At 38.0% G+C, this 21892-nt stretch overlaps 1 protein-coding gene across 1 annotated transcript in view; it reads left to right on the top strand.

The window, feature by feature from the left end:
• KIAA0232 (KIAA0232 ortholog) overlaps positions 1–21892 on the top strand; it is a 54072-nt gene that overhangs the window by 9640 nt on the left and 22540 nt on the right. The window contains exons 2-3 of the mRNA XM_054391429.1: positions 4417–4532; positions 15830–15967. Coding sequence (XP_054247404.1) covers positions 4417–4532; positions 15830–15967 — 254 coding nt within the window. The remainder of the gene's footprint in view (positions 1–4416; positions 4533–15829; positions 15968–21892) is intronic.

Below are 21892 nucleotides of genomic sequence, written 5' to 3'. Positions count from 1 at the left end.
TTTTTGTATGAAAGGGAATTATGGAGGAAAAAAGGCTGTTGAAGATGTGGAAATGTCTTGCTTGGCAAGAGCTGTTGATAGTCTAATAACTGTTACATCTGCTAGAGCTTGTATCAAGCCTCATTGTGATTTAATTACCCCTTTGTTTAGCTACACGCTCTGGTAATCGTAGTGTAATTTTACACTATCATGCTGTGTTCTGTTAGAGGGTCTTCACAAGGTGTGTGGTTGTCATGACTGTAGTACCAAGACCAAAAAAAAAAATTGTATTTCTTATGACAATAGCTGTATTCCATTTCACTTATGGGGAAGAGTGGCATTGCTTAGTCTTCAAGAAAGGTTATTTACCATGCAAGAACAATTCTTTTGTAGGGAATGGACCTGCAGTGTTCTAGTTCTAGTTTCTGCACCATTGATCCTTTTTCCTGTTTCTTCCTATAGATTATTTAAAGTTGTTGCTTTTCCATAACTGATCTCAGGAGATTGAAACTAAGTTGTTTTTTGCTGTCTGTTGTAGGTTAAAAGACTGTTCAGTGGTTATCATATTGAACAGGATTTTGAGAGTATGTATTTATTCTAAGATAACCTAAGCTGTAAAGTCTGTTTGCACAATATTTTTTTTTCTCATTCCTTTGCAAGATGCTTCATAAATTGGCTCTTGTGCATTTAATTGTTAAGCTGTTGACAGTTTATCTACTGGTGACCTTGTTAAGGTCATTAATTAGTATTACAAAAACTGAAGGTTACTTCAAAGGAAAAATTCTACTAGAAAGTGGATAAATAGAACTTATTTTGAAAAACCTTAATATATATTTGACTTTAGGATTTGTAAGTCATCAGTAGTTTTCATAACCATTGATAGCTATGTGTAGATTTTCATTTGGTAAGTCTTATTGTAAAGCATGTCCCTCCATCGTATTTTATAGCTGGAAATGGAGAACTCTTTCCACCTTGATAGTTAGTTATCCTTACAGCCTTACTCAGGTTGTGTTATATTCTCCTTGTTCATATATATCATGGTCATTGTGAGGATGGAGAAAGTGATTTTTTTTTTTTTTTTAACAACACAAGATTTAGAAGAGCTGATAACTTGTCAGAAAATATTCTCTCTAAAATTGGTCTTCATATCTGCTAGCAAAAATGTTTGCTCTTTGAGTGACTTATATTAATTTGATATGGAAAGCCTCTCTGTAGTACTGGGATGGGAAAATACTCAGTTTTTATGAAATTTTGTTGAACATATTTCCATTATCTTTTACCATTAAGACATTTTTCTGTAAAGCAAAGTACTTCAGGCAGTTGTAAAATAAGAACTCTCAAATACTATTTTGGAATCTTGTTTAGATTTTCAGGGGTTTATGTCATGTCTGTATTTTAAAATTTAAAAAAATAGCAAAATTGGAAGTTGAATATGATGTTCAAAATAGCTGGGCTGTAATCCTTTAACATCATAAAAATTGTGTTGTCTCATTTCTTAATTCCTGTGAATTTTGTTTCCTTCTTGCTTTCTCTCCCCTCTACATCTAAAAAGAGCAAGTCATGCTTTAAATGGTCAGCCAAAGTCAGTCAGATTTTGTCAGCCTAGCAGATCTCAAGAGCTGGATTTCTAAAATGTTAAAAGTGTTAGAAAAGAGAGGCTCCATTATCACCTCATTCAGGGAGAAGCTGAAGCATAAACTCTGCCTTATTAGGTGCTGGGGATCTAAACTATGTGTCTAAGTGAGCATTGATTGAAGTGAATCAGTATCCAGAAGCTCTTTGATTTGCTGCATAGAATCATAATGGTTGTATTGGAAGGAACCTGCAAAGATCATTTAGTCCAACCCCTACTACTGTGGGGACATCTTTTGCTAGGTTAGGTTCCTCAAAGGCCTCTCCAGCCTGACCTTGAACACTTCAAATAGGTCGTTCACAACTTCTCTGGATAAACGGCTTCAGCACCGTCATTGTAAAAATGCCTTCCTTATGTCCCATCTTAATCTACCTTCTTTCAGTTTAAAGCAATCAATCATCTGTCCTCCCGTTACTACAGGCTCTTATAAAAAGCCTGTTGCCAGAAAGTACAGAAAGACTGCAGCAAGGTCTCACTGGACCCTTCTCTTCTCCAGGCTGAACAGCCCCAACTCTCAGCCTTTCTTCATAGGAGAGGTGCTCCAGCCCTCTGAGTTTTGTGGCCTTCCTCTGAATCCACCTTAACAGGTGCATATTTTTCTTGTACTGGGAACCCCAGAGCTGGATGCAGTACTCCAGGTAGGATCTCATGAGAGTAGAGTAGAGTGGAGGGGGAGAATCTGCTGGGCACTCTGCTTTTTGTGTAGATCCTTTTCCAGGTCCTTGAAACATGGAGTTTAAGGCTGACTGGCATTGACTTAGGAGAATGTTTATTGTGTATTGTGCTGTTGGGTACCACAGGAGAAGGATGAAATAAATATTTGAGTGGAATTAACAATTATGAGAACATGAACCACTTAAGAGTTTGGACTTGTGGATTCTGGAGTATCTTGTTCACAGTATTAGACTTTTCTCATGCTTTCTGTTCTCAAATTATCTGATGAAGCAGTAACTGCTGGGCCTGTTTCAGGAGGTTTCTCCTACTGTTATTTGTGCTTACTTCTGTGATTCTGACTAATGCAAGCACGTTCCTGACAAAGATTGAATGCCCTCATGTTACTACTTTCTCAAAATGAACATTGCTATCAGAGAGGTAATGTAGCTTTAGCTTAGTTTAGGGTTTTATCAGCTCTAGCAACTGGTTTTAATGCCCTTCTTTTGCAGCTGACTCAGTAAAGATCTGGAATACACAGTTGTACCTGGGTGGTGATGCAAAGCAAGCTCCTAAAAACTGCGGTCTTTTGTTGTGTGGACATAGGGATCAGCTGTAAGGTCACCTTTCAATTTCGTTTGGCTGCAAACCACATGCTGCCCACAGTGTATAGTTTAAATAGATACATCAGATGATGTCTGTTCTGAAAGCGTTGGGCATCCTGCAGTGGGGTGGAAACAAATCAGTAGACTTTGCTTAGATCTTTTAGACTTTGTTTCCATTCAGTGAAGGGGTATTTCCTGCTAGGATTGAAGTTTTGCTTTCTCTTGCTGAGAGAGAGATGGAGAGAGAAAGCCAGACTGGCATGTGGCTGATTGACAGACCAGTCCAAAAATGCTTTTTTTGAGACTATTTTTTTCTGGGTTAGAGGGCAGAATGCCTACATGTGTGGTGCTTGCACCTTTTTCCCCTTACTTACCAAGATTGATTTGGGATTATGGGTATAAATCTTTGGATGGTTTATCTCTTTTAGGATATGGCTTAAAATGTAAGTGCTCAGGTGAGACTCGTGTGTGCTTTCTGTAAAGAGGGTTAAATGTTAATTCTGGCACTGGTAAACTGTGTTCTGCTAAAATTTTTTAAAGTTATTCCAGAGATTTTGGATGATAAAATGTTTTGTTGTCCTGAGACAAGGCAAATATTGAAACAAACAAAAACAACCCCCAAAACTGATGCCTGAAGATAGCAACTGTTTAGTGGTTAGGATTTATTAAACTCCAGGCCAGATGAATTTAATAAATTTGGTATTTTATAAACAAGGTACTTTTTCCTATTCCAGAAATGGAAATAATTGCAAACCACTATTGCCTTCTCGTGAATACAAAATATACAGCAGGTTCATGCAAACTGACATATTTTTAGCTTTTTTTTTTAATCAAAGTGGGTTTTCTTCAGCTGCTAGTGAAAGCAATAAATCGCAACTTTCTAGCAGATCTAAGTCATATATTTCAGTCAACAGATTAGTTGTGAAGTCTGTAATGCAAGAGTCTAACTTCCTGTTGAAAAGTACCTTTTCTAAAAGTCACCTTTAAGCTTGGAATAATTCCTGTTACTCTTCAAAATGGCACTGAACAGGAGTGCTGTGGATATGGAGTGAGCAGTATGTAAACTACTGCTTTCTACACTGGGTGGTTATTTTTCGCTGTTTAATATTATTAATGTATGGATACATATTATCACAACTTATCATTTTTTCCTCTTTATAGGTCCTGCTGGGGACTTGCATCTGGCCTCAATGTGAAATTAAGGTAGAAAAACACATTACATATGTGTTTGCTATTAGGATTTAGTTTATTCACTGGTCATGCCTGAAGAGTGATGTTCGTCTCTAGACGGCTAACTGCCAGGAAATATAAATGATTGTCCTAGAAGTCAAGCCTCTCTCCTATTTACTGGAGTGAAAATCACCTCCAGATACCGACGGAATATCAACTACAGAAAATGCTTCACCTTATAAGGATGCCAACCACCTAGATTCATGCGCCCTATCTGTACAGTTGTTGTGGATGGTTTGCCATCTGAAAGCTCCTCAAGCTCTTATCCAGGCCCTCTATCTGTTTCTGAAATGTCTCTGCTACATGCTTTGGGTCCAGTGCAGACCTGGCTGGGACAAGAGCTAGAGAAGTGTGGCATTGATGCCATGATTTATACTCGGTATGTCCTCAGTCTTCTGCTGCATGATAGCTATGACTACGACCTGCAGGAACAGGTATTTACATATTTTAGATGTTGTCCAGTGAAAGTGAGTTTTTGTATCAGTTATGTTTTGTGTATTGTACATGGGCATGGTTTAGATGGGGAGGTGGTTGTTTTTCAGTTTGTGGGTGGCAGGGGGGGTATAAACCACACTGGAGTTAAATTTGATGGGTTAACTGAGATGAATGTAGTTTACTCCGAGCTATTAAACAACATTTTCACTTTCCTACAATCACTACCAGAATTATTAACACTGGTATGTTCTGTGTCATAAATGCAGACCTTCAGTACTTGTGATTATAAAGTTAATTTAATATTGGGGCATCAGTAAACTAACATAATTCTTGTAAAGTGTGTGTCACGTTGGCCTCCTTCACAGCAGTTTGCAGATTCCTCATCACTTCTCATGGTTTTCATATTGTGCTTTTTTCAGAAAAGGAAAGAAAACATGAACACTTTTTCTTTTTAAATATTCAGGTATTTAAAATAGATTCTTGACCATATATTACTAATCTCTTCTAAAAGAATATTAATGTGCAATCTTGATGAAAGATGTGCAGAAGAGTTGTGGAGCTGCTGTAGTTCAGAACAGGCAGGGGAAGAGGAATGGAGCTCTTGGTGGGATAGACACCACTGTTACTGTTTCTATGTGACTTCCTTGCTGTGCATTTTGTATCTCCTTCCAATATACTTTTCAGTCTTGATTTCACCTTTTTGTAATTTCTATACATCATCAACATATATCAAAATACTTTTAATAGTGGTTTTCTGGATACAGGATTCAGGGAAGTTCTGGTGTTTTCAAGAAGGAATGAGGATGCTGTTGAACATTAGACATGTAAGGTGGCTGTGACCACAGAGGGAAGAAAGGAAAAAAAATGCCTCTTATTGGGTGGCTTAATTATCAGTTCTTTTTTATTGCTCTTTTGGTTATACTTCTCCTAACTGCTTCAGAACTTTCATTTTTTTTCTAGTTTACGTTTTTATTAATCCAGCAAGAGCAGGCAAGGTGTTGTGGAATACGTGTAAATGTAGCTGAAGCAGAAGAAAACCTGTGAGATGCTGTCAGTTTCTGAACTGTTGGCAACCATTGCTATGCATAAAAGCCTTCATCGTGCTTCCCTTGTGCAAAACAGAAAACTTGGTGTAAAAGCAGTTTTTGTTCAGAAGTTTATCTGGCAGCATGAACCACCTCATAGTTAATGATAATAAAACCCCTTTGACTGCAGGTACTCCTTGGAATGTACCTTAAGAGTGAACTGACTTAGCTTTTGATCAGACATGAACAGCTGTATTTTAGAAGGGGACACAGTGAAGTTCCAAAACCTGTTTGGTGTGAGGTGAGGACAGAAAAAAAGAAACCAAGTGAAACCACACCAGAATTTGAGGAGCTTTATAAATAGCCCTGTGGCCTTGCAGGAGAGATGAAGACCTAAGTTTCTTTTCAGTCCATTTGAGCATATAGTTGTAACTGTGAAGTCACTGTTGTGATAATTGGAAATGACTGAAGTGCCATAATTAGTTTTCTTTTCATCAGGCTTTGGAAAAAGCAGGGTAACTATATTATGAAAACCTCATTCCATTTATTTCTCTTTTTGATACCTTAACTGGGTGCTTTGTGGATTGAACAGCAGAGCTTTAAGGAATGTGTCTGTTCTTTTTCCAAGTTGATTATCTGAATCTAGTGAGCCAGAGGGAGAAGAATGCCACACGAGTAGCCAAAACCTGTGCTGCTGAGTGGGTGCTGTAGTACAAACATACAGGCTGTCTTCTGAATGACATCGAGATTTGAAGAATCTGGAATTTTCTGCCTCCTCCAATTTGATCTTGCTTATAACATAGTTCTGTTGCAATTTTTTCCTTCAGATTGAAATCACTATTTTCTAAGTTTTGAGTCAATCTCCATTTAGTGGGAAGGATGATATTCTGTAATAATGATCAGGTGCATGTGTTGTGAACCATGTTGCTACCTAATTCCTATCTCAAACAGCTTAGTCTTTAAAGACTGCAAATAGTGATTTCTTGTATGGAGAGTTGAGGAAGTCTTAAAACACATGTGATTGTACTGTTATTTGTTTTAATTGTACTTACTACTTACTGGTTATTTGTATGACCTCAACTTGATTTTGGTTTCAAATCATTCAGAAACAAGAAAATGTGTACTCTAAAACACATCTCTTTTGGTGATAAATACAATATTAGGACAAAGGGGAAGAACAAATACCAGTGTTGTTATAAATACAAACTGGGAACAAGTGCAGCAATTAAACACCCAAGTGAGAAACAATTTAGGAGTAAAATAGGGTTGCTGAGCTCCTTTAATTCCTATGGAACAGTTGGTTCTTGGCACTTCAGGAATTTTCTCTTCTATGCAATTCCTTTGATTCTTGAGAAAGATGACAGAGTTTCTGGGGAGAGAAGTGTGCTTAGTAGTGGGCCGGTTACAACGATTTCTCCCCAAATTAAAGGACAGCTATAAAGAGGATGGAGGCTCTCTCCTCACAAGGAGCTGCATGGAAAAGACAAGGGACAACTGAGTATAAGTTGCATTGGGTGAAGTTTCAGCTCAATATGAGAAACACACTTTTTTAAATTTTTTTTTTTTGTTTTTTGTACTGGGACAAATCATTCACTGGAACAGCTTCCTCAGGCACATGACAGAGGCTTCATTGCTGGAGGTTTTTAAGATCTGGTAGAATAGATTGCTGGATGCAAGGTTCCCTTTTCTTTGAAAGGGTGGACCTGATGGTCTTTCAAGGTCCCTTCAGCCTGGGCTGTTCTATGATTCTGTAATTCTTTGCTTCTTGAACTCTCTTACTATGGGGAGTGATTAGCCATCACTTCTCTAAAATACTGCAATGACTTCTGTTTTAGACAGGTTAGAAGTAATGTGTGGTCTCTGAACACCCAGAATGGGACTACTCATATAAACAATCCCTTGGAATGAGTTGTGTTTTTTTTTTTTTTTTTTTTTTAGGGGTGGTGGGGATGGTGAGGAGGATACTGTATAAGTCATCTCCATTAGAAATGTTGCAAACTGAAGTTAATATGATCATTAAGACTTTTCTACTTCAGAATGTTGATGACATCATCAACACTGTTTTAATTGCTTCAGGTAGCCTCCTTCCATCCTTTCTTTATAGTGTTTGGTGTCATCAACTGTAGCAGGGAAATGAAACTCTGAAGTGTTGGACTGAGGTTCTGAATGTCAGGTAAGTACAGAAGGATTTAAAATAAACAGTGAATGAAAAAACTTTCCCAGTCTTCCTATGTATAGCCTGTTATTTAAGGTTACTGTATTATCAGTCCCTTTTGCTTGCATTTAAAATAAGTATTTCAAAAGAAAATGGGAGGTTTGGTTGACTAGATCTTCAGGGTTCTTTTTGAGAATAAGTAGGATATTCCCTTCTGATTTGTTAATAAATATACAATACTTGCTCTTAGTTCTTAAGGTTAAACTGGCTAGGTGCTCTAAAAACTTCTGATTGCTTTTTAAGTGCTAATTAAGAGCATGTTTGCAGATACATATGTTCTCAAACCAGTTTGTGATACAGTAAATATTCCATTAAGATAGTGTAATCTGTGTGAGGTGGAAGGCATTGCCTTAAAACACATTTTGTGTGAAACATTAATTCATTGGCCTGTATTTGCACAATATTAAAAGCAGTGCTCTGTGTTGTATCTTTTCTGTGTTATTTGTAAGAATAGCTGCTCCTGAATGTAACAAGTTCATGTGTTGTTGCCTGCAGACTTTTCTCCCTTTATGAAGGTTTTTATTAAAAAAAACCCTCCCAAACCCAACAGCCAGACACGGAGATAAAGGCTTTGTTTGTAAGCCTGTGGTCATGCAGTGTGGAGGTCTAAATGCATTTGTTATGCATACTTTCCATATCAAGTGTCTTCTGTTGCTTTTGATCTACTTCTTTCAACTCATTTTGGAAGCTGACATTTTTTTTTCTGACCCTCAAAAGCAAAAATCCTGCAAAAATGTTTGTTTATTTGTGGTTTGGTGGAGGACTTTTTTTGTGTGTGTGATTTTTTGGGGGTTTGTTTGTTTGTAAATATTTCCCTAATCTCAGAATTAAGCAGCTGTTTTACTGCAGACTGTGGTCTTCTGAGACCAGCATGAGATTTTTCCTTTTTATTTTTCAGTTTCTAAGAGAAAAGGTTTCATTCTGGAAGACTATTTGTAGACTGATTTGAAATAGTTCTATTCAGGTAATCTTTTACATGGAGGGGTGGAAAAATTCTTCAGAATTAAAGCTACACTTCTGCTGACTTTTTGATTGTAATTTTTGTTGTTACTTTTTCATTATTAGCACATACATGTTTAAAGTTGAAAATACAGGGTTATTTTTTATATATTAAAAGCAGAGCAGTTGAAAAGAGAGCACAGCCCAGATATGCTAAACTTAGGTCTTTGTGGGTTTTGTCTCTGTAAATACTTTTGGCCTGTCACTCTGAACTGGCGTGGGGATATCATTGCCAACTCTTCTGCATTTGACTGGCTTGTGGATCTCACTGGTGAGGGGATGCTTTGCTGACAGCACTTGAGGTGCACCTGCAAGGTCCCAAGATGCAGTGATTGAGGGGTGTTTGTTCAATCTGTCATCCCATGTTAACCCAGTAGAGGGACCTGCTGTCAAGATTTATATTCTAGTAATGGATATTTAATTTTTTTTCACACTGTATTTTAGGGGGAAGAGAGTGTGTTTTGTGTTTGTTATGAATGAAAATCTCATCTGTATAACCTGAAGATAGGATGGGATTTGATCTTTGTACTACACTAACCCTGTATTCATTTGGCTGCTGTGCCTATTTGACAAAAGGTGATGATGCAGATTCTAGTGTAATTATAGCTGCTCTTTTGTCATCCCTAAGAAGTACCTGTGGGCCATTCAAACCTTTTTTTTTTTTTTAATTTTTTTTTCTTAATGCATTACAATATGCAGAGTATAGTTCAGTTACAGTAGGCTAACACTGTGACTGCTGCACATAAGGTAGAAGTACTTGTAGAAGTACATTTCTTAAATGCAAAATATTTCAGGTTCAGTGTGTTTTGGTGCTTATTAAGTTGTGCAGTATTCCTGTAGGGACAGTTTTAGTCTTCTGACCTTAGCTTTTTAATCATCACTAAAACCAATATGTAAAATTCCGTTTGTGGAAATTTGTGGGTGAAGAAGAGTCTAGTTAGGTAGGAAAAGGAACCAAGGCTTCTGCCTGTACTTTTTTTTTTGTGTATAAGTAATTTGAAGTCCGTACATAATTCAAATGTGTACATATTTGCAAGGACTGAGAATAAAGCCCTTCTTTTGCTCATACATAAACAAGTGAACTGAAGAAAGAGCAGATTTATCATGCTTTGGAAACAGTACTATGTTTTTAAGTTAGTATGTCCATAAAGCTTATTTATTAACAGAAGATAGCTTAACTTCTGTAAAAGCCTAGACAAACTAATTTAAAATATTCAGAGAGAAAAACTGAGCTGTGCTCTCCCTCTTCCCCCTTTTGGAAGTGACTGGCTGAGGGCTGTAGAACTCACTCTGTCATGTTTAAACTTCGGAAAATAAATCTTTTGTATACATTATAAATTTGGTGAGGAAAACTGGGGGGATGGCCAGGGGTGGTGGTGGTGGTGCTGTGGATTCCTCTTCATTTAAACAGAGGAAGATGACTGAAATGGCTTTACTGTACAGGCATGTGCCTCAGAAAACTCCCAGATACTCTCTCTGAACTGCCACATGTGCAGCATTGTAGGGCCTCTTAGAGTAGACTTGTGATTCCCCAGTGCAATGGGCTTTGTCCTTTTGTAGATGAACTTGTGGAGTTCCTTTTCTTTCCTTTTATTTTTTTCCCTGTCTCCTTTTTTTTCCCTTTTTCTTTTCTCTCTTCCTTTCTCCCCCTTTCCTGCCCCTGCGTTTGTGGTTTTGGACAGTTGTGGGGATAGGAAGAGTGGTGACAGGGATTGGAGCTCAGCAGGAGACTCTCAGGGTCATTGTATTTGTGGAAGCTACAGATTTCAGGGTAGTTAGCTTTAGCTGCCGTATTAGTGTTGAAATGTTGATTCCTTTGCAAACATGTCTGTTCCAGTATGTCAAACATCCGTTGCAGGACATTACGTTTATGTGGGGTACACGGTGCCTATCTTATGTACTGTCCTACCAAGGAAGACATATCTGTGTAACACAATTAAAATGTTTTCATTTAGCTGCAACCCTCACTAATCAAAGCTGTTATTTAAAGCAGTACTCTAGTACCTTTTTTGACTTTCTAAATAGCATCTGATACATAGTCACAGCATCTCTAAATAGGATCTAGTACGTAGTCACAGCATTTCTCACAGTCATATAAAAATAATAACAATCACTTTTTTCCTTGTTCTGACTCCTAATGTACTGTCACAAAGGCATACATACTGCAAAGCAGAGATACAAGCTAAGTGCCAAGCTGGTTAAGCCTTCTAACAGTCAGTATTCGTTTGCAACCATCTCTGTGCTGATGTAATTGCAGTGTTTCAAATTCTGAGTCTAGCTGAGATACCTCCTTAGTGTTTGTGCAGAAGACCACTGAGTTACGGCACACTCACCATGTGCCTCAAAGAACAGGTGTGCACTCCCTGTATTCTCTGAAATCAGATGATTACAGCGGTTTGTGATGCTTGCCTCACAGCTTTATCCCAAAATCCAAGAAAGCTGCCGTAAATGCCGTGAAGTAAATTCTCCAGTCATACCATGTCCCTTTCAGATATCTGGGCTCTAGTGGCTGTTTCTGTTTGAGTCTTTGGCTTTCTTTTCTGCTGTGTAGGTAAGACACGCAAATAAAATGATGGCTTTGTAGTTTTAGCCCTGCTTTTCTGCTTTAACTTTAATAGGAAAACTCTAGAGGCAGCCTGCTCAACAAACACAGGATTTCAACAGATGCAGCATTTGCATGTTCTCTCGCTCTTGGGAGCGGGTGTGATCAAATTTCATCTGCTTGGTTTCAGCCTAGAGAAACTTCTAATTAGTGAACAAGACATAGACAGTCCTTTCAAGTTGATGGGATTGTAAGTGAGAGTTCATAATTGACAGAAACTCAGATTACAGGATTTTATGCCTAGAGTGATTGGATTTGATAGGTAGAGTTCTCCCCTGCATGCAGGTAGCAGAATCATCAGTTCTGAACGCCTTGAGGACCTTGAAGTCATAACAGTGTATGATGTGGTTCTGAAACATCAGCTGTTCTGTTACAGTCCAACTGCACAGGACTGTAATGCTCCCATAACTGGGAAGGAAGTGACTGGAGCAGCTAGGTGGTGCTCTGGCTTTTCACAGTCCAAGATAAATTCTTTCTCTGGCAATACCTAGATTTGGACTAATTATCTTAACATTAAGGGATGTTTTCCAGGCCCCCATTATGTGGTAGCATGGCTTCTGACATGGAGAAAACTTGTGCCAGTCTCTGAAGTGTACTCAGCTGCTGTTTGTCTGCTGAACCTCTTGTTGCATGTCTTATGGAGAATATAAGATGAGCTTGTGCCACTCTTATGTTTTCTTCTGAATTGTCTTGCATATGTGTTATCTCATTATAGACTGAGACAGCCTTTGAGGAATGTCTGAGCTGATCCTGGCCCATTATAGTCCTTTCTCATTAATTACAATGAGATGCAATGTCACTTAAAAATGTTTGCAAGAGCCATTATGTAAAGGTATATATGCATGTGGCTGTGAGCCATCTGTCAAGAGTTTTCCATGAATCTCAGTTTAGGGGAAGTGTTTTTTAAGGGAAGATGACTTAAAGTAGTTACACAGTCTGCTTTTCAAGTAATTTTACAAGTGAAATACATGTGTGATCTGTTGCAATTTCCCCCAAATTCTCCATTATGAGATCTGTCAAGAGGTAGTGAGGCCCTATTTATATGCATCTAAATATTTAAAGGGTAGAGGTCACAAGGATGGAGCTGAGCTCTTTTCAGTGGTGGCCAGTGACAGCACAAGGGGCAGTGGGTACGCTCTAGAACGCAGGGAGTTTCACTTGAACTTAAGGAGAAATTTTATTCTGAGGGTGCTGGAGCACTGGACCAGGCTGCCCAGAGAAGTGGTGGAGTCTCCTTTTCTAGAGACTTCCAAACCTGCCTTCCTGTGCAACCTGATCTAAGTGTACCTGTGTTATCTATGATCATACATTACATGGTAATATGCTTGTGCTCCATTTAAAATGCTCAAAAAAGAGGAGTACTTCAAAATTCTCTGATTCAGATTTTTTTTTTAACTCAGTATTTTATTCTTTTCCATAAGAGAATGGAAATTCTTGCCCTAAAATCTCTTGTATGTAATTTAAAATAAAAATGCTGACCACATAGATAATTAAGGTTGTTCAATACATTATCTGAAAAGTCGATATACATTACATTTGCTCATCATCTTGATGTGTCTCTAATTCAATCTGTAGTACATTTACGCAGGGAGAGTGTTGGGAAGTCAGTTTCTTTGAACTCACTTCAAGAAATATATTTTTTTGCTGATCTGATTTCCCCATTTGGGGAGTTGTTTGATGAGGTTATTAAATCTGATTACTTTCCTGGGTGTTCTGCTGATATGGCAACATTTAAGTCTGTTTACTTACCTGAACAGAAACTGGGACCTTGAGTCATCCAGTGTTTCTGCATCAGGGAACTTGACTCCAGCCTTTATGAAATATGGCTAGTTCCAGCAAGATTCTTGAAGTACAATTTAACACTAATTTTCCAATTCCAGTCATATCACAAGGTGTCATTTTTGTTCTCTTACTGATAATAGAGAATTTCTACCAAACTGGCTTTTCTTGTGCTTTTCCACTTTCCTGGTAGTGTGGATGGAGATGGTGGATTTGCTGATTTTTGTATAGTTAAGCAGGAGAAGCAATTTAGAAATTTCTTTCTAAAATTTGTACTTGTGTTTTAATTCAGGATTAAATTAAGCACTCCAAATACTGGATTTCTTGAGGCAGCAAGAAAGCATGCAGAATACAAATAATTCACCAACATTTCTTTAGCCTCAGTTATGGTTCTTAAGTTCATCATGAAATTTTGTGCTTTCAGTATCTTTAGAATTAAAAATCTCTAATATGGAATCATGTAGTTATGTAGGAGGTAGGTACAGCAGCACTCTGAGGAACAGGTGTTTAAATAGCAGTTTAGATATTTAGTCTTGAATTTTTCCAGTATCCAGATGGCCTCAGCTTCCTGGTGATACTTATGTAGTATTGGGTGGTCATCCCTTAAAAATTTAAGCAGTGGTAGTCTGCTTTAAATACTAGAATCCTGCAGGGCAAATTTCCATTTTTTTTTCTGTGTGTATGCATGCTCTTCAAATCTCTACATTTGGGTGGCATTGCTTTTGTGAAATACTCAGGGACTGCTCAACAGAACAGGGAAAATTCAGAGTGATGGTGGAGCTCTTGCAGTAAAACAAGCATTGCCATATAACCTCTAGTTCTGTTAGGATGCAAAGGGAAATGAAGGCTTCTAGTAGCTGAAGAGAACAGAAGCCTTCAGTGATTCTTTCCATGTGAAAGAATCTGACTTTTATACATATAGAATGTTCTGTTGAACTGCTTTCCTTCCTGTTTGTCATGGGCTTAATATTTTCCAGTCTAAGAAGTATACCTACTAATGGGCTCCTGACCACTGGAGACAAAAGAAGAATAAAGTGAGGAAGAAAGCAAGAGATTCACTTCAAGCATTTACCATTTGTTAAAAAGAAAAAAAAATACTTGCCTTTTAAAAAAAAATGAATTTATTCATCATAAAAGCAGAATTCTACTCAGTTTGAGCTACATCTCAAGTTCTACAAACTCACCCTCTAGGATCTATGGCATTGCTTTTTGTTTTGATTTTCCCTTTTGCTTTTCTTTTTAAAAATTTATTGGAGTGGTTTTGATAGATTATAACACAAGAATTATAAGTAAGGGTATCTTCAGTGTTCTGTAGTGTTTCATGGTGATGTTTGAGTGAAGAAAATGAAAGGTCCTCAATAAATTTAAGCTGTATCAAATACCTATATAGTGCTGGTAAATAGTTTATGTGAGGACTTAAAACTTCAGCATTTTGAGTGAAATAGCTGTAATCCATCATGTTTGGTAATCTTGTAAAATCTGAGGCATAAAAATTAGGAATTTTGTCCAGGAAAGATATTCAAACCATCAAATTTTTATAGTTTTTTTTTTTTTCCTATAAAGGCAAAATTGTCAGCGTGGAGTGCTGACAGCCAGGTGTGACTGAAAAACATGTTCAGAAACAAATTTTCTGTGTATTGTAGAAAGAGGTAGAAAGAAGGAGAGGGTTCTACCAGAGCTCTGTCTTCAATGACTGCATCCTACAAGATGAGCCACATGGTTCCCAGCATCAACAACCAACCTATGTACTCCGGAAGCAGGGCTGAGTCTGTGGTACATGCAGCCCTGTTGTGGGGGCCTGAGAGAGAGAATTCCATTTATAGCCTGCCTTCCCCTATCTAAAACCCTGGATATTTGTTGCAAGGATTAAATTTTTAAAAATTGAGAAGTGTTAAAGTTTGTAGGCAAGTGTCAGCTGTCTTTCAAATTATGTGTGGAGAACTGAATTAAATGCTTGATAAATCTCTGTAAGCATGAAGGTTCTCACTGCTCTGCTGACAGACCGCTGGCATGTGTAGCTGGTAAAACTGCTCTTGCAGAGGTTGGCTTGAATGTACCAGCACAGAGCAAAGCTTTGTTGGCATGGGTAAAACAAAGTAATGGAGTGGGGCCAGAGAAGGGCAACAAAGCTGGTGAAGGGTCTGGAGACACAGGTCGTATGAGGGTGGAACTGGAATTGTTTAGTCTGAAGAACAGGAGGCCCAGGGCAGACCTTCTGGTTCTCTGCAATTCCCTGAAAGGAGGTTGGAGTGAGGTGGGTGTTGGTCTCTTCTCACTAGTAATGAGTGACAGGACAAGAGGAAGGGGCCTCAAATTGTGCCAGGGGAGGTTTAGGTTGGATATTGGAGAAACTTCTTCACTGAAAGGGTTCTTAAACACTGGAATATCAAACCATAAGATGGCCATGAAATTATCTTTACGGGTGTGCTTTGCAATTGGAAAATACTGTAGTGGTGTCTGAGTAGCCTCTGTGTCCTGTGAAAAGTGTGTGTCTCTCTGTATAGTAGTTCAAGTTTTCTGTAATCAACTAATCCTTAGTTTGGCAAAAAGATGTTTTCAGTAAGTAGAATGAGGTGGTTTGTATTTTGAATGGTATGTTATTTGTAGTCCTGTTCTGCTATAGTACTGAGATATTAATCTATTTTAAATAATGTAATTTCTTTATTTTGATTTTAGGAGAATGACATCTTCCTGGGCTGGGAAAAGGGAGCTTACAAGAAATGGGGAAAGAGTAAGAAAAAGTGCTCTGATCTAACACTAGAGGAAATGAAAAAACAGGCTGCTGTCCAGTGTCTTCGCTCTGCCTCTGATGAAGTAAGTTTGCACTTTAACAAATCCTTATGACTTTATGTCCTTTTTTCTGTTAGCATTGCAAGCTAAATATATGTAATGTTTTATTTGTGGCTTCTTAAAATGGAGGTTCACCAAGAGTTCCCTGAGAGTTCTTTACTTTTCTTTAGGAAATGATGAAATCTGTGTATGGCAGCAGGATTTCACAAGATTCTGTACTATGTAGTGTCATGCTTTCCTTTCTGTAAGACTTCACCTGTTCTTGTCAGGGACAGCTGCAATGCACCAGTGTTGAAATTACCACAAAGCTTTGCATAAAGATATTTCTTAAAACGTTAAACTTGCTTTGTGTTGTGTGTGAGCAGCAAGGAATGGAGTCCTTGGGCAGAAGACTGTCTTGCTTTGTGCACCTGCTGTGTAATCCAGAACTGCTAAATAAAATGCAGTGTGTAGTAGCAAATGTTCACATTTCAGATTACAGCATTTGAGTGGAAGTGGAGTTGAAGTGTACTGACTGGAGAAGGTGAGAAGAGGTGAAGGCAGCAGGTTGAAAGAAAATACCAGAGGCAGCATATACTAAGTAGTTCAATTTAAAAGTGGAGAAAAGGTGAGGCTGCTGAAGGAAGCATTGAAAAACAAAAAAATAATCTGTAGCAGAGGTCACTGAAAACTCTGCAAGATGTTTCAGACAGCAGAAAGAAGAAAGTCTATCCTTTAATTTAAAGAACTAGAGAACAGTGTGATGTCACTACTGGAAAAAGAAACCGTACCCCACCCGTGCAGCCTGGTTGTGTTACGGCTCTGTACAGCTCCCCAGTCACAGTTTGTGCTTATGCAAGCACTTGTGTGGTTGTGTGGAGAGCTGAATTGGAAAAGTGAATTAATTGCATGAGATTAACCTGGTTGGGATGGAAGAAGTGTTAACCCAGAGAGGTTTCCTGGTCAGATTGGTATCACAGACACTTGTGCCAGCAAGAGTGAGGAAAGTGTGTGTGTGGCTAAGAGTACTAATGGAAGTGGGGTTGATTTGTGGTTACTCCCACCACCACCACCCTCAGCATATATTGCCATTATATACTGAATTTCTGTTTGTGAAGCTACTTGAGCATGTGCTCAGTTATTAAAGTGCTAATTGGGTGATTTCTGAACTTCCATTTTCTGAAAGTGAAACAAAATATAATTTTGCTGGTAATTTGCTCTGCTCTTTTAGTTACAGAATATTGAGGTCAGCACTCTATGACTGACATAAAACTTTAAATATGAAGCCTATATGAAGAAATAATTGCCAGAAGTAATGTCTTGCTTGAGGACAGGAGTGTCTTTGTATAGTCACAGTTTTTCCTTCTTATGAAGGGTCTGGCAGTAGTCCACATGAGCAGTTCTGGAGTTTGCTTGTAGTTTTGCTTATCCTTCTGTGATCCTTTTGCCAAAGTAGGTGGATACAGAAATACCCTCACACAGGTACAGAACACTTCCAGCCTAACCTCTTCTTTCAACCTCAGCAGTGGAGCAAAGCAAGCAAGGAGTAATTGAAAAAAGTCTTAGTGTATTTAAACTTAAGTATATTTAAATAAAATAGTATTTAAATGAAATGGTTACAATGTCTGCACTGTATGTGTCTGTGGAGAGAGTATATATACACACACATAAATACAGAGGCAATTAAATGGAGACTTGAGGAGTCTGCAGCTTAATCTGTTTTGGTGGGGGAACAATGTGCAGTGGATGAAAAGGTGTTGAGGGTTAGTAAGTTTTCTGACTCTCACAGGAAATGACAGATATCCAGGTGCCATAATTTTGACATTTAATTATTTAAGTTGCATGTTGAGAAACTACAGTCCCCCTCTTCCCACCTACTAGAAACCAAAGGTCCTAAAATTAGGTGATCACTTAAAAAAGATTCTTGATGGGGAAGTAATAAATAAATAGGTGAAATTTGTCTGGAGAACAATAAATACTGTTTGTCAGTCATGTATTTAATGGTTGAAATATTTTGAAGTTTTGTCTCTTGTGGATTTTTATTCATTCTTCTGGATGTTCATTTCCAGGGAGTAGCTTAATTTTGTTTGAATTAAGTTTTTTGTCTCTTTTTAGTAAGACTAATGCTGTAAAACACTAGTCTGAGGCTGCTCCGCACCACAGTGTTTTGCAATATTGTGGACTCTGCTTTTGTGAGAGGAGGCCTGATCTTGACAGATACTATCTGGTGTATATAAGACTGTAGATTGTTAATGTTATGACGACAGTATTTTTTGTGTACAACCATTTTGGTGTCTCGAATTGTCTGTATTTGTGTGAATCTTTGGCTGCAGATACTTTTGATGCAGTCAGAAGCTGAGGAAATGTAAATATGTTGCAACATGCCAGAAAATGAAGACAGAGTGATGGTGAGAAGAACTTTTAAGACAAGTACTTTAATGTAGCAATCAGTTGCTATTCTTACTGCAGTTCTAATGTTTTTTTTTTTCCAAAACACTTGAATGAAGTATAAATAGCAGTTAAAGACTTCACTGAAGAATGGGTCAAATTTTTAAAAGCTTGTTAGTATTGACCTTGAATAAAGAGTTTACCTTAATTCTTATCCTGCTGAATTGTAGAAGAAATTTTAAAATGTTGGTTTGCAATTAACTAGCAAAGGAGGGCTATCCATCCTAGTGAAATGCTGGGTAAAGAACCTCCAAAACATAATTGTATAGGACTGGGGAGTATTTATGTAAAAATCTTCTGGGGAGAATAAGAGATTTTTTTTCCTTGAGGTTACTGCCTTGAATTTTAAGTAAAACCAGCTGTTCCTGTCAGCACTGAATTACTTTTTGTTTTGTTTTATGTTTGTTATTGTTTTAATTTGTCTGGTACACCTGAAACTGAGAAGGTCAGTTTCTTCCTGTATAGTTTCTGAGATTGTTTTACTCTCTCTGTAAATGGTTTTGTATTTGTATAATGTAACTTGTCAGTAAAGAGACAGAAATCACAATCTTTGAGACTTGTGGTTCAGTAAAAAAGTAAGAGTTGAGAAATCCTGTGGTGTATTTTTTGCAAGGTGGGTACTGTCTAAACAAGACTGAAATTGGAGGTTACTTGTTGAGACTGGTACCTTTAAGACTTTTTAGTAGGTGCATTTCCCAGTAATAATATTGAAATTACTCACATGGCCTGTTCATTGGTCGTAAATCCAAGCTTAATTACCTTTTAACTGATGGATTTTCTGCTAAAAAGTTGCATTGCTCAATAGAGTGAGCAGATCTCTCAGCTGTGTTATTGCAGCTTCTATACAATACAGTTGTTTCACTGAACACTTGCAGTATTACATGTGACATTCTGCCCCAAGATGGTGCCAGAGTTTCAGTTGATGCATCTTTATTCTGCTGAACTCTGTGAGGACATTTTTAGAGTGAGCAAAGAAGTCTAAAAGATACTTCATGTGTATCTTGCTTTCTCCACTAATGAACCCAGAACTCCCAGGCTCTTTCTTTCTCTTCCTGTAGGTAACCACATAAGCTCTTCCACAGCACGTTGCTAGTGCCTAATGCTGCTGATCTCTTCAGGCACGCCCTAGCAGGGTTCAGGCAATACGGTCCAATTCGTATGGCTCTGTACTATCAAATCCATTGGCTTCAAAGGTTTTCCTTCTCTCTACATTCATATACTAAGTTAGCTATGTGGTATTGAATTTGGCAAACTATGTTTAACTGAGTTCTATAACTTCAGATACCACCTAGGAAATTGAAGTGAATTTGTCTTGCCCTGGTAACCATCACAGAGTAATATAATGGCAATAAATCAGTTCGTTTTTGCCTTACGACTGTGACAGTTAAATCAATATCTGTAGTACCATGTCTCATTTGTCAGGTTCCTGAAGTTGGTACCATAGTAACTTTAATGGAAGCTGACAAAAGGTTTAATTATTCCAATTTTTGAAGCAGTTTCCTTGACCTAGAAAAGGTATGTATCAAACTGGAGAAGTTCTTTGTGGGAGCTTAGTCCACGCAGAATTTGCTTCACAACATTTTGGGGTAGCGCTTTGGGGCAAACTGTATCTCGGTTTACATCAAGCTAGCAAAAGTCAATTAATAGTTATCTTAAGTATCCCCCCATAGAATGATGTTGTCTTGGAGGCTGAAATGAGGTATTTGCTGTAATTGAAATTGTGTGTCCTCCCAGTGATAATAGGAGCAAAATGGAGCAAGGCAATTCTCTCACCACCAGCTTCTCTGATGAGTCTGGGACAGACAGAAAGAAATGTCTTGGAGAGAGAAGGCAGCACAGTCTTTTAAGTACATAAGCATAGGCATGAAAATGGCAGAGAAGCTGGTTACAGAGCTCTCCTGAACAATGCCTGGTGTTTCAGCACAGAACAATGTCACTAAATTATCATTTTTCTTAGTGCAGAACAGTCATTTTCACCAAAAAGTTGAATTGATACCTATTGTGAAATCTTACCCTATGCACAATCAAACCTTAATGAATATGGCAGAATACTTGCTGAGGAAATTTCAAGTGTCCTTCCTGCATTTCACTTGATGCATAAAATAACATTTGCATAATTGGTGGCAGCACTTTGAAAAGTTTCTGCTGTTTCATTGACAACATAGATAACGTTTCAGCATCTGCAATCTGTGATTAACTGAAATCTCACAGGAGCACTGCTTACAAGGTCAGTAAGCCTCCTCTGACTTTGAAGTCAGCATGTTTGTTTATAAGCCATGAATAATAATCAAGAGCAGTTTCTAGAGAGGAATTAGATTTTTTTTTTGGGGGGGATAGCTTTCATCACAATGTAGCCTGCTATGGGAGGGAGCTACAAGAATTAAGGTTTAAATAACAAAAGTCAGATAGCTGCTCTGGTAACCTACATTTAGGGATAGCATGTTCATTTTAAGTTGATTTGACCTCTTTTATCTAGAATTAGTAAATGTGCTATTATCTCTCTATATGAGAATGTACAGTGGGAAGTGGTAAATTGCAGCTCTGTAATCTGAGCCTGATCCGAGATACGTATTTTGCCTTTCCTAATACTGCTTTAATGCAGAAGACAGGACTAAGAGGGTTCCAAGAAAGTATTCATATCTCCTTGTGGGGGGGGGGGGCTATTGCTCTTGTACTGCTTGAAATTGGCTGGGTTTTTGTGGTGTTAAGTCAGCTTGTCTGCTTGGAAATTGATATTCTAAGGTCATACGCTATTGAAGATTACTTGGACCCAAACAAGAAGTTAATAGAGTTTGTTTTTTCTGAGTGGTTCAAAGTCTTGTGTTGTAAATCATTATGTAATCAAGTGAAAAGATAAAGATTTCATTGTTTTCACTACTGAAGGGTCAAAAAGGTGTTGTATAAACACGTACTCTTAAATAGAAAATCCCATAATGCAGACTGGACCTTTATTTTATTCCTTTGAGGTCTGCCTGGATTGAACACCCCAGGGAGCTCTTTTTTTGTGTATTTATTGACTTAGTTATTTATACAGTGGTGATCTTGGGGTTAGGGTTTGTGTTTTGTTGGTTTGTTGGGGGTTTTTTTAGTCCTTTTTTAGTCTTCTATCTCTTGAGCACCTCCTTTGGGGGTACTTATGAAAATTATACTGTATCAAAATGTTAAAAAATTAAAACCTAGACTTTTATATAGCTTTCATCATCCTACGAAATATAGAGATAAATGTGTGGTTGCAGTGAATCACATTTTGTGCCTTATTCAGTTCACATGGCTTAACAGCTGATTTGTAAAGAACAGCTACCTAATCCTGCTCTTGGTGACAGGCTACAGGCCAAGAAAACAGTCCCAATATGCTACAGTCAGAGTTCCATCTTTGTCTGGAAAGTCCATGACCTGTCCAGAAATTGTGGCTATTGCATATGAGCAGATCTGCACAACAAAGGATACCTTTGCACGGCCTTTTTTGGGTGGAAGTATGAGACCCATAACTGAACATCATTACTGGGTGACAGGAAAGGGGGA

Source organism: Indicator indicator, chromosome 23, assembly GCF_027791375.1.
Source record: "Indicator indicator isolate 239-I01 chromosome 23, UM_Iind_1.1, whole genome shotgun sequence".
In the NCBI taxonomy this organism is placed as follows: Eukaryota; Metazoa; Chordata; class Aves; order Piciformes; family Indicatoridae; genus Indicator; species Indicator indicator.
This window is presented reverse-complemented; position numbering and strand designations above follow the sequence as displayed.